This window comes from Panonychus citri, unplaced genomic scaffold (assembly GCF_014898815.1).
Source record: "Panonychus citri isolate SS breed McGregor unplaced genomic scaffold, ASM1489881v1 Contig00093, whole genome shotgun sequence".
NCBI lineage: Eukaryota > Metazoa > Arthropoda > Arachnida > Trombidiformes > Tetranychidae > Panonychus > Panonychus citri.
In genome coordinates this window covers 223,586-235,615 of record NW_026515498.1, presented here as the reverse complement: position 1 = coordinate 235,615, position 12,030 = coordinate 223,586, and the positions used below count along the sequence as shown (strand labels likewise).

Below are 12,030 nucleotides of genomic sequence, written 5' to 3'. Positions count from 1 at the left end.
CAAACAAAGAGAGGAAACTAGCCAATCAGCTGAATTGATTGAGCCGAAACTTTTCCAACTCCCTCTCGGCTGAAACTTACGAAAGTCTAAAAAAAGTGACAATTAAACTGAGAGAGAGAGAGAGAGAGTGAAACCATTAGGATTGTATTCATCAGAAATCAGGTCAACTGTTCAATTATAATTCGATAGAATTGTTGATTTCTCCCTCATCTCCATCATCTCATAATTTTAGACAACGAAAGGTAAACCCAAGTACCAAGTGAGAGGTGGAACCCGAAACTGGTTTAGGTAACCAGTTTTCCATTACGGTATTGATTGTAAATCTCTAAATTGTTGTTGTTGTTTTTTATCATTTCCATTCTAACAGTTAACAGTCTAACCCACACATTCACTGAAATTCACTTGATGATCAACAATTAATTTGGTGAAAAAATTTAAAGTTATGGTTGAGACAATTAAGGATTTTTACAGAGATCAGTGTATCTTAGTGACCGGTGCCTCTGGATTTTTGGGTAAAGTTTTAATTGAAAAGTTACTTCGTGATTGTCCAACTCTTGGTACAATTTATGTTCTACTTCGAGCTCGAGGTGGTCAATTACCACAATCCCGTTTACGTGAATTACTTGAATCTCAAATATTTGATTCAATTCGTAGTGTCAATCCTTCAATCTTAACCAAAGTCAAATCAATCTCAGGTGATATTACCTTTGAAGGTCTTGGTCTTAATTACAATGATTTAAGTGAATTAAAGGAAAACGTTTCCATTGTGATACATTCAGCAGCAACAATTAGATTTGATGAACCAATTAAGTGAGTATTCATAATTTATATTATATATATTTATACTTATATTTACAGTTATTGATTGTTTAACAATCAACAAATTACATCAGATTATTTTTAGTTGAATGTATTTGACTAAACACTACAAACCAGATATAATTATCATTCATTGCCTCAAGCACAATTAAACAATTTTTAACTTTCTAAATTTGGTTCATCCGGCTATTAATGATATTAATGTGTCTCTAAAGTTAATCAGGTCGACAATTTGTTGAATACATAATAATTTTAATCACAATTACAATGAAAATTAACTATTAATATTAATAATTAACTGGCTTAATGCCTAACAATTAAACACTTATTCAATTATGACCAAGACATTTTTTTTTCTTTAATTTGTTTGATTGCTCATGTTTAGCCTTTTAACTTGATTGTTATTAAATTGTTGAATCCTTGAAACCAATTTTTAACAGTGAATCGTCAATGTTAAATCATGATTTCCATTATATTATATGTTTTATAATTTGATTTTATTCACTGATTTTCTCATGCTTATTTAATCACAATTTAACTTTCCATCAACAGGAGAGCCATTCAAATCAATGTCACTGGAACCAACCGAGTTTTACATTTGTGCCATCAATTAAAAAATCTTAAGGTAAATAATCAACAATTAGTGAGAGAAAAAAAAACACACACACACAATTAACATAACTAACAATTAAAAGACTTAATCATCATATTGATTAACTTAATCATCATCATCAACTAATCACCAGAGTAAATTGTCTGTTTACTCAATCATCTTGTTATTCATTAATTGATTCATAGTTATTGTTTTGTGGTTTCTTTTTCTCAATCAATCATTAATATTATCATTTTCTAATCTTTTTAATTTGATTCTTCTCGTTGATTGTAATTAAACTTTAGGCCTTGGTTCATGTATCTACAGCCTATTGTAACATTGAGAAACATGGAATCCAGGAGATCGTTTATCCAGAACCAATTCCAGTTTCTAAAGTGATTCAAGCTTCTGAGTAAGAAGAATCAATCACAATTTATATATATATATAATTAAATTACTGATGATGGTGGAGAGAAAGTTTTCTTTTAAATTGTTACACCATTCACCTGACAATCAGTTGGAATCCACGATAATTAATCGCTAATCAAGATTAGGAAACATTATAAATCCCTCGCTCAAATATTATTGTATATAAATGATGTTTAGTTAATTTCTTTTTAGTTTTTGATCAATTTTCCTCAACAAATTTTCCCAATTATCATGATGATGAGAAGATTAATAGTTAATTATAATCTTCCCTAATTCAGTATCAATAATTTGTATTAGAAGATAATTAGATTCTCATCTATGATTAGTATTGTCCTTCACAGTTGATGAAATTTGGTTAACAAGAAAATTAGAAAAACTTTTCACTTTTTTTTTGAGGGAATTTTTTTTTTCTCAATTTTTCACCATCATTTTTCCTTCTTCACTTAATCACAATTAACATTTAATTATATTAATTATCTTCTCTCTTTTCTCTCTACAATTAATAAGGTGGATGGACGATGATTTACTGAGCAACATTGCTGACCAATTGTACAATGGACGACCAAGTAGTTACCATTATACTAAAGCTTTGGCTGAAAATTTGTTACATCAAGAAGGAAACGTTTTACCAATCGCCATAGTGCGACCTTCAATTATCACCGCTTCTTGGAAAGACCCGATTCCAGGGTGGATTGATAATTACAATGGACCCTCCGGGTTCCTTGTCTCCTCTGGTAAAGGTGTACTTCGTACCATGCACGTTCATGGTGAAAAAATTTGTGATATGATTCCGGTTGATATTGTTGCCAATACATTGATTGTCTCTGCTTGGTATGTTTCAACCAAAGCAAATGAAAGTCCAACGGTGATTAACTGTACATCAGGATCAATTAATCCAATCACTTGGAATACCTTTCAAAATCTTTCACATAATCTACTGATTAAACATCCATCTAATCAGTTATTCCGTTATCCTGGAGCTTCATTTCACTCCAACAGGCTTGTCCATACATTTTTCCTTCTCCTTGAACATTATATTCCCGCCTTTGTTGTTGACCTTCTATTCAAATTTACTGGACATAAACCAATGTAAGAACTGTGATTTTAATGATCTCATCCTCTCATCTATTCAGATCTTTGTAATTAATTGATTTCTATCTCTCTCTCTCTCTTTCTTATATTTGTTTTACAGTTTAAATCAAGTTTATCAGAAAGTTCATCGAGCCATGAATGCATTGGAATATTTCACTACCAATGAGTGGACATTTAGAAATGAAAATTTTGTCAACTTAATGAAATCATTGGAACCTGATGATTTTACCAAATTCAGCCTCGATGTTGGATCAATTAATTGGTGTGATTACATTGAGAATTACATTCTCGGTGTTAGAAAGTATCTTTTAAAAGAGGATCCAGCAACATTGCCTAAGGCAAGAAAAAACATCAAAAGGTAAACATAAACCTACAAATGTTGTAATAAACAAAATAATTGACATTTAACTAATTACAGGTCATTTTAACCAAACTAATTAATCTAATTGTTTGCTTTTCATTTTCAATTTCTAGACTTTACCTGATCACACAGATGATTAAAGTTGGATTTCTGTTCACGGTGACTTACCAATCGCTCCACAAGCAATCAAGCCTCCATAGGAGTCTAGATGTTGTTCGTAAATTAAGCCTTCGAATCAACAACAAACCACAATTAATTTAAATTAACCTGTAATTTGTTTTGTTTGCTTTGCAAATTTATACAGTTTATAAAACAATTAACTCCAATGGAAAACAGCATCTCAAGCAAAGCTCACAATTAACAACAACAACAATATATCATTTTCACTTCGCCAAAAGTTTTTCCCATTTGCCTTTGATAAAATTACAATTACAATTAATAAAAATGTTTTAATCATCATCACAATTAATTGTTGTACGTGTATTGAGTTGATCATATTTAAATTCCTGTCTTTCCATCATGAGAAACTGATTAACTCAGGAATTTAAATCCAGTTGTATTCCCATCAATTTAAATATAATCTCAATGTCTAATTAACTATTTGCAAAGTTAAATGATAGATTGTAACTTGTTAAATTAAGTTAAATTGTTAACATCTAAAAATATTAACTTGTTAATTCCTGGTTTGGTTGAACGAGATGGCAGAAAATGAAAATGTTTCAAATAATTAACTTAATCATCGTGATGATAAACATCATTAGTTGGTACAAGTAGATTAAAAGTAAGATTGATTACAATTAGTGATTAATCATTGATTTAGTTGATTTGATTTGAGTCCACAGGAATCAGTTGATCACAGTTGAGTTTTTGGTAGATAACATTTTTACCTTCATTGGCAACTTAATTAACTTTCAAAACCATGATAATTAAGAATCAGTACTAAGAAAAACATGATTAAAACACTGACCAATTAACTGGTTGTAATATAACATTATCAACAATTTAAACCGGTTTAGTTGATTACTTGTTTCAGGCAACAATTAAGTGAAAGTTGAGATTGAAATGAACAGAAAATGTTTGATTCAGTTTCGGAAACAAACACAAGATCATTGCGATTAAACAATTAAAAGTTAATAATAAAGATTATGAATAAATTAGTTAATTCATTTACCTTCTAATATCAGTTAATTGTCGGTCTATTGAATAATAACAATTAACTTAATCAATACAATTTAAAGTAAAGCGAAATCTATTATCTTACAATCTTAATCATCTTGTGTTCGGTTTGATTACAATCAAAATGATGGAAAATGATTAATTTCTAGGATGTTAATAGTAATTACAATTAACAACAAGATGATGAGATTAACAATTAACTCGTAAACGTGATTTGTTTTGATTGTTTCCTGTTTCCTTAATTACCGTAAGTTTTAAAGGTAAATTAGTTCATTTGGTAACCAATAGTAATACATAATATTGGAAAACAATTAAAATATTTTTAAGTAATTTGGTAAATTGTCCGGAACTGAAAACTGAGAGTTACAACGATTTACTGATTACCATATTAATAGCAATTGGTAAATTGTTACAATTAGTTTGGGCTACAAGCCAATTAATTGATGAGTAACCCAAAAAAAAATCATCATCGATGAGCAATTTAAAAAGATCAGCAAAAATATTTTCCTCAATCCAATAATTTAACAAGTATGTTGCAAATCAATTTACAGCTAATTGTGTTTTCTCACAATTAACTGATTGCATTAATTGTGAAAGACAGAAACAATCACAATCAAGTTAATTGACAAAGTCAAATTATCTCAAGAAATAACAAAGATCAGAAAGTCGAGAAAGTAAAATATAATCAGAATAAATTGTCACCAATTCGGAGCGAAAAGATGATCAATTACAATAAGATTGATTTCTCACCATTATTTTCATCATCACCATCATCATCATTATCTTCATCTTCATCTTCATCCTCATCTTTATCTTTTCAGGAAGATAATAATAATTCATAGAATTTATTATAACTGTGGTTAGAGTATTGGTGTTAATATGGTTTCGAGCTTTGGTTTGACTCCAAAAAAGGTCCATCATTGGCCTTGATGAATTCTTGTCTTCCTTATCGTCCTCTCATCTTCCTCCTACAAATCTTTACCTTCTCTCTGTCTCAAAACGACATGAGGATGATAAAGATGATGAGGAAGAGAGAGAGAGAGAGATGAGAGAGGCAAAGAGTCAAGTTCAGTTGGAAATCCAAAGTTAGCCTCGAAATTGCATCAACTGAAAACTTTTCCCATTCTTTTCAACTTGTTCAAAGTAATTAATCAACTTTAATTACAATCAAAATTAACACTAACGGTTATCCTAAAAATAAACTGTTAATAAATTTACTTTTCAATCCATTGGTGAATCAATTTAATTGCTACAATTTTAAGTTAATCATTGATAATACGATTAACTGAAAGAGGAATAAAAAAAAATTATATTTTTTTACTTTTACTCACAATTAACTGATTTTGATTAATTTAAAACTTTCAATGGTTAATTTTAACTTGATTATTGACTAATTGTTAACTTTAATACTAAATCTAGAGACAATTATTATTGATTATCATTGTCAATGTCAAAGTTAATTGTGTTAAAACAATGGATTAAAAAACTCACCTACAAATTTCAACCTTTCCGATCTGATTAGTTTGATAATTAAGTTCAAATTACAATTATAAGAAAATGAGTTTAATCAGTGATTAATTAACACTAATCATAGTCTATCAAGTTAATAACTTTTTGATTGATTGTTGTTGTTTTTTTTATTCTTACCTCAATTAGATTTGATTTGATTGTTGCCGTTAATTCATTGTGATTGTTTTGATATATTCGTGATTAATGTTTGACAACAATTTGAATCGTTTTTTTTATTTGCAACAATCAAGGTCAAGGGCAACGTTGATAATCAGTTAATTGTAGTAAATTAGGTGAGAGAAAAAAAGTTCCAATCAATTACAAACAATTGGATAACAATTAATAAGAGAAAGTGAAATAATTAAGCAACAAATCAATATCTTAATTTAATCAACAAACGACCAATTAGCTTGATTACTAAACAAAGATGTAATCAAGATGATATGTTGAAAGTTAATTGTTGAGATTGAAATTGAATTGAAATTTCAATTCTGTCCTAATTTAATTAATCACCAATCAAAATGTAAAAGTCAAGGTTTGGATAACATTGAATATGAGTCAGAATTTAGATTGTAACAATTAATAAATTGTAAAAGAAAAGTGATTAAAGGCTAAACAGTAAATTATGATTACGATTAAATATTGAGATGGATCAAGGAGATAATGAGGATAAGGAAGATGAGGAAGATGAAGGTTCGATGTTTAAACTCCCAGTTCGAAGATGAAAAGAGAGAGAGAGAGAGAGATGGACAAGATTGATAGAGAAGAACGAAAGAAAAATGGGTCAATGGAATTTAAATGGAAGAAGATGATAAATAAGAAGATACGATGAAGATGGCGAAGAGAAAACGAAAACTTCGCAGAATAAAAATGGAAGAAAAGAAAACGGAATGTAACTAGATGAACCTCTTCATCTTCTCCTATGGAAGAGTAACATTCATCTTCTTTATGTAAGAAGATGAGGATGAAGTGAGTCTAATCCATCGATCTTCCTTATCTTCATCTTCTTCTTCTTACCAAAATCCTCTAGTTACTTTTCATCTCATTTTTCCATCTTCCTTTTCACAGTGAGAATTCAGATCGATATCGATTTAACATCTTCCCTCATCTAAATCTTTCTTCATCTTCATCTTTATCTCCATCATTTCCGTTTCCCTTTTCACCTCTTTTTCTCAGTAAATTTGTTATATTTTTCTCCTTCTCTTAAATTTTATCATTTCAAACTCAATCTTACGGTAAACCTTAATTACTGTTCCAGATTAACTTTCGACTCTTTAATTGCAATTGACATAATTAAATCAATTATCCATTCATCTTATGTCAACATCATTTGTTTTCCTCTTTGTTATCATCTTTTATCATCTTTGTCTTTTCATTTTGTTTCGGCTTCAGTTGCTTATTTTAATTACAATTAATCAATTAAATTGTTATCCAACCAATGGTTCCAACAATAAATCAATTATTACCATTATCATGATACATCATCACAATCAATTGATCAATTTTAACAAACAAAGTGTGTCATTAATTGTTTACAACAATTAAAAGTAATCAAAAATTAATTGTAATCAAGTACTCATCTTATATAAGTATTAGGATTTATAAGTAAATAAGCTGATGATGATTAAATTTAATCAATTGTCCTTGAAGGCCCTTTGATCAACAATCAACACTTGAATTATTCAATTATAAGCAATCAACTGATTAACTGACTATGTAAATAGATTGGCACAATTTACCTTTAATTGTAATCAGACAAATCAAAAAAAAAGATTCTCATACAGAATAATTATTTCTTAATTATTACCAATATCTTACCGATAATCATTACAATTAAAGAAAGGTACTTGTAATTGTGAGTTTTATTACTCATGATACTAATAGTAAACAATTAACTTGATTAACTAAAGACAATTAACTTTCAATTATGAAAGAAAAACAAAAATCAAATCAAAGGTAAAAACTTATAATACAGTTTATGATGTGATGACAATTTGTTAATTGGAAATTGGAACCACAATAACCCTAATTTAATTGTTAACCTTCAGTTAATGTAAATCGTTTAAGGTTAAATTGTTATAATCAGAATAATAATAAATTAAATTAATATAAAAACAAAATTAAGCTCCAGGGTAAAAGGAAGTTGAAAGTTACCTTGATTAACAATGAGCTTCCTGGTTCAAGGAAATCAAATGATTAACTAAATTAGAAACATTTTTGTTTTCTAATTGATTGAATTAAATTAATGGTTTGTAATCATTTGAATTACAATCAAGATGTAAAATTAATCATAATCAACAATATGATGAATTAAAGTTAATTGACACTCATTTAATTTTCCAATAATCTTTGATCACTTTTAATTTACTAATTTTCTAAGGTAATTGTTATCTAATTGTTGATTCACCCGGAGGGTTGAAACAATTTACCAGAAATCTATTATTATTTAACAGTTAACTTAATTGCTATGGTTATGATTAAAAGCTAATTGGTGGCCAAGTTAAAATTGATTAGTACTCAAATTATACTTATCAACACTCGCACTTTTTTAAAACAATTTATTGATTATTATTAAATTGTTGGTATTTGGTTAATCATCAAGATCACTTTACCTTGATTACCTTGATAATTACGTGACTTGAATCGAGTAAATTATTAGTTAATTGCGATGGAAACAAGTTTGATTACGAATCGTTAGTTAGTTTTTCTCCTTATTTTCTGTTGATTGATCCTTCAGAGAAAAGATGAGAAAATGAATTAAATTAATTAATATAATTAAAAAGAAAATGATTGTTAGTTGTTTATATGGAATATGGATGATAAATGATTAACTAACTATCGTCACAATTAACGTCACGAGTAATTAATAACATATTCAGGTAGTAATCTAATTGTCATTACAATTTCCCTTTTCATTGTTGTCTCAAGTTTTGATTAATTTCAAAGTTTATTTCAACTTTACCATTGAAAATTTAATCGTTAATTTGATTGTAATTAATTGTTGAACCTTTCGAGCCACGATTATTTTATAACGTGCTGATGGTGGCATCTAACGAGTGGTGTTAATATTAAATCGGCACGTTAATTGGGACAATTTATAATTCAATTGATGGGATAATGAAAGGTTGTCAAAATGTGGGAAAATTGTAATGACAATTAAATCAAATTACATGTGAATATGAATATTAAACTGTGATTAAGCCATGAAACCATTACCATTGATCGTAGTTAATTTAGTTTATGTTGATTGTTAAAGATGATTAGAGTGGAGATGATTAGCTCTCTCTCTCTCTCACTCTGTTGATGGAGGGAGAGATTCTCCAAAGGGAGTTATTATCTCCTTTTTCTCGGTTTCTTGAGATACTAATTGTAGACTTGAGATTATGTTTATATCCAATCATCATTTTCCCATCCTGATCATTGGTATGTCGTTGTGTTCATCATCTTTCTCATCATCTTCAGGCTTTAGGCTTCTTCAGATACTTTACCTTAGTTCAGTGTTTTTATTTTCACTTTTCTGCTGATCCAAGTAAACAGATCAAGATGAAGATGAGGATGAGGATGAAAATGAAATTAACATCTTTCCAATGTTTGGTGTTACTTGTCAATCAAATTTTAACCTCTAATTGGCCTCTAACAGCGTTACGAGAAGGAAAGAGAAATAGATAGATGGTTAGATAGAGAGAAAAAAATAAGATGAAGATGAATTTGAATTTGTAAAGATGAAGAGAAAAAAATAATTCAAGAGAAATAAGTTTTCTTTGGAAAAGAAAAGCGGGAAATTTTGAAATTGTTATGCAAAATTGATAAAAAATTGAAAGCAAAGCAAATTGAGGAAAAAAAGGCAAGAGAGATGCGAAGATGGGATGAGGAAGAGAAAAAAGGAGAGAGAAAAAGGCTGATAGAGGCGAGAGAAACAAGGTCAGAGAAAAACCTTTTCTTTCGTCATGGGAGATTCACTTAGATACTTTGGATGATATTCAGAGAGACAGAGAAAGAGAAAGAGAAAAGTCAAATTGTAATGGACAGTTGAAGATGATTACGAAGAAGATGAAGATGAAGATGGAGATGGTTAAAGCTTATCCAATGTTGTTGTCGTTGTTATTTGCCTTCTTTTATCTCTCTCTCTCTCTCTCTCTCTCTTTCTCTTCCCTTATCATCTTCATCATCTAGAGGCATCGGGCAGATGGGCTAACAGAGTATCTACTTACCGATGTTTGACCTGAGGACATTATAAAGGTCGACTTTTTCATGTAAAAATGATGACGGAGAAACTTGTTGTTGGCGACAACTTAAAGGATGATGATGAGGATGATAAGAGGAGAGAAAAAAAGAGAGATGATGTTTAAATTGAATATGTTAAATAGAATGATGATGATGACGAAGAGAAAGTGACCTCAACCCGGTTACAAATTGATTTTTTTTCCTTTGATCTTTGAACAAATGTTTATAACGGATCACCTTTACGTCCTCTCTCAGTTTCTACTTACTCACTCATTGCTCCTCTATTATCATCACATCGGCCTCATCATCTTCCTCCTCCTCCTCCTCCTCCTCCTCCTCCTTTGGGATATTATATTGGTACCAAAATGTTGACCGTTATTTGATCTTCCAATTGTTTCTCATTCTCTGAAAGATGCAATAAAAATAATATTAGTACAATATAGTAAACAATTTACTCTTCTTTCAATTTTTTTCTGCTTCATGATTTCCTATTATACAGTTAATTGTACTAGTATTACCCTTCCGGTTTTGACCTCAGTCAAAGACAAAAAGGTCAATACTACATAGGAAACATAATAGCTCGAGTATTAACTGTCCGGCAAACATAATGAGAGAAAACGGATCAATAAATGTATTTAGAAGAGAGAGAAATACGGAAATAGGTAAATTGGAATAATGGTAATTCATAAATGGAGGTTTCAAGTTTGGGAGAAAAAACATATTTTCTCTCATTGTTGTTAACTAAATACAGAATTAAACACACGCGGTCAACATTCATTGTTATCATTAAATAGTTAATACGATCAACATATAAATTAGACTAGCGTATTAATAGCAATTTGGCAATTGCTGTTGTTGTTTTTCATCATCATCAAAAAAGATATATTATTTTTCCACTCGCTTTCTCACTAAGTTTCTCTCTCTCTCTCTCTCTTCCATCCAAACATAATCTTCATTTTTATATCTTCTCTCTCTCTCTCTCACTCACTCAATTAGAGTCTTCTCTTCTTCTCATCTTACAGTCACCTCACATAGATATTATTCAATCAACCATACACCCTTTTTTACATATGAATATAGAAAAGTCAAAAGCTCTTAAAAAAAGCAACACCACACAATAAAAATGGTCAAAGCTTTTTTTATGAGATAATATTTACAACCATACAAACCCAATTATACTCACGGTGAAGCAGATAATCCATCAGGTAATAACAAAATGAAAATGAAGGTAAATTATTACTTTCTCTCTATCATCCGGTAACCAATGGTTAGTCATTTTTACTAAGCCAAATCACCCATAATCATCATCAACATAGGTCATAACAAATCAACAAAAAGAGAGAGAGAAATAGACAATTTTCATCATAAAAGAATAACAATTGAATTAATATTATCCTTGTTAATTCTATTCTCAAAGAAAAAGTGGGTGAGAGAGAAAAGATAGGGAGCTGGATAAAAAGAATACAGGGATTAACAATGAACAAAAAGAACTAATAATCAACAAAAATAAAAAGAAATCAATTAAATTAATAACAATAGAAAACAAATTAATCAAAACATTTTTGTTTTCCAAAAAAAGAATAAAAAATTAACGAAGAAAAGAAAACCAGAGGGAGCCACTTAAACCGAAAATTGGAAAATCGAATGTGAATCAACGCCATCTACTGGTGTAATTAACTCGAAACTCATTTAATTTCTTTAATCATTTTTAACTTTATTTACTTTTATATTGATTCCAAGTGATAAACAGTAATGATAAAGAGAAAAAAACAAAATTACAATCCCGAGATAATCTAAATACTTTATTCCCGTAATTGATTTAAGATTA

General features: G+C 29.4%; 1 protein-coding gene and 1 long non-coding RNA gene across 6 annotated transcripts; one reads left to right on the top strand and one right to left on the bottom strand.

The window, feature by feature from the left end:
- The first annotated feature begins 86 nt into the window (after positions 1 to 86).
- On the top strand, positions 87 to 3,758 carry LOC128387767 (fatty acyl-CoA reductase 1-like). 2 transcript variants are annotated; one of them, XM_053347033.1, is made up of 7 exons: positions 87 to 242; positions 368 to 810; positions 1,372 to 1,444; positions 1,717 to 1,823; positions 2,348 to 2,929; positions 3,033 to 3,290; positions 3,407 to 3,758. In XM_053347033.1, the coding sequence occupies exons 2-7, from the start codon at positions 443 to 445 to the stop codon at positions 3,552 to 3,554; spliced, it is 1,536 nt and encodes a 511-aa protein (XP_053203008.1). In that variant the 5' UTR covers positions 87 to 242; positions 368 to 442; the 3' UTR covers positions 3,555 to 3,758. The 2 variants fall into 2 exon arrangements, with proteins under 2 accessions (XP_053203008.1, XP_053203007.1); XM_053347032.1 differs by having other exon boundaries at positions 99 to 288.
- Positions 3,759 to 8,519: 4,761 nt separating this feature from the next.
- LOC128387779 (uncharacterized) lies at positions 8,520 to 11,761 on the bottom strand. 4 transcript variants are annotated; one of them, XR_008325177.1, is made up of 5 exons: positions 11,372 to 11,761; positions 10,469 to 10,607; positions 10,190 to 10,269; positions 9,195 to 9,611; positions 8,520 to 8,709 (listed from the first exon to the last, which is right to left on the bottom strand). It is a non-coding gene; the product is annotated as an uncharacterized LOC128387779 (long non-coding RNA). The 4 variants fall into 4 exon arrangements; XR_008325175.1 differs by having other exon boundaries at positions 11,386 to 11,760; XR_008325174.1 differs by having other exon boundaries at positions 10,469 to 11,757.
- Positions 11,762 to 12,030: the final 269 nt, after the last annotated feature.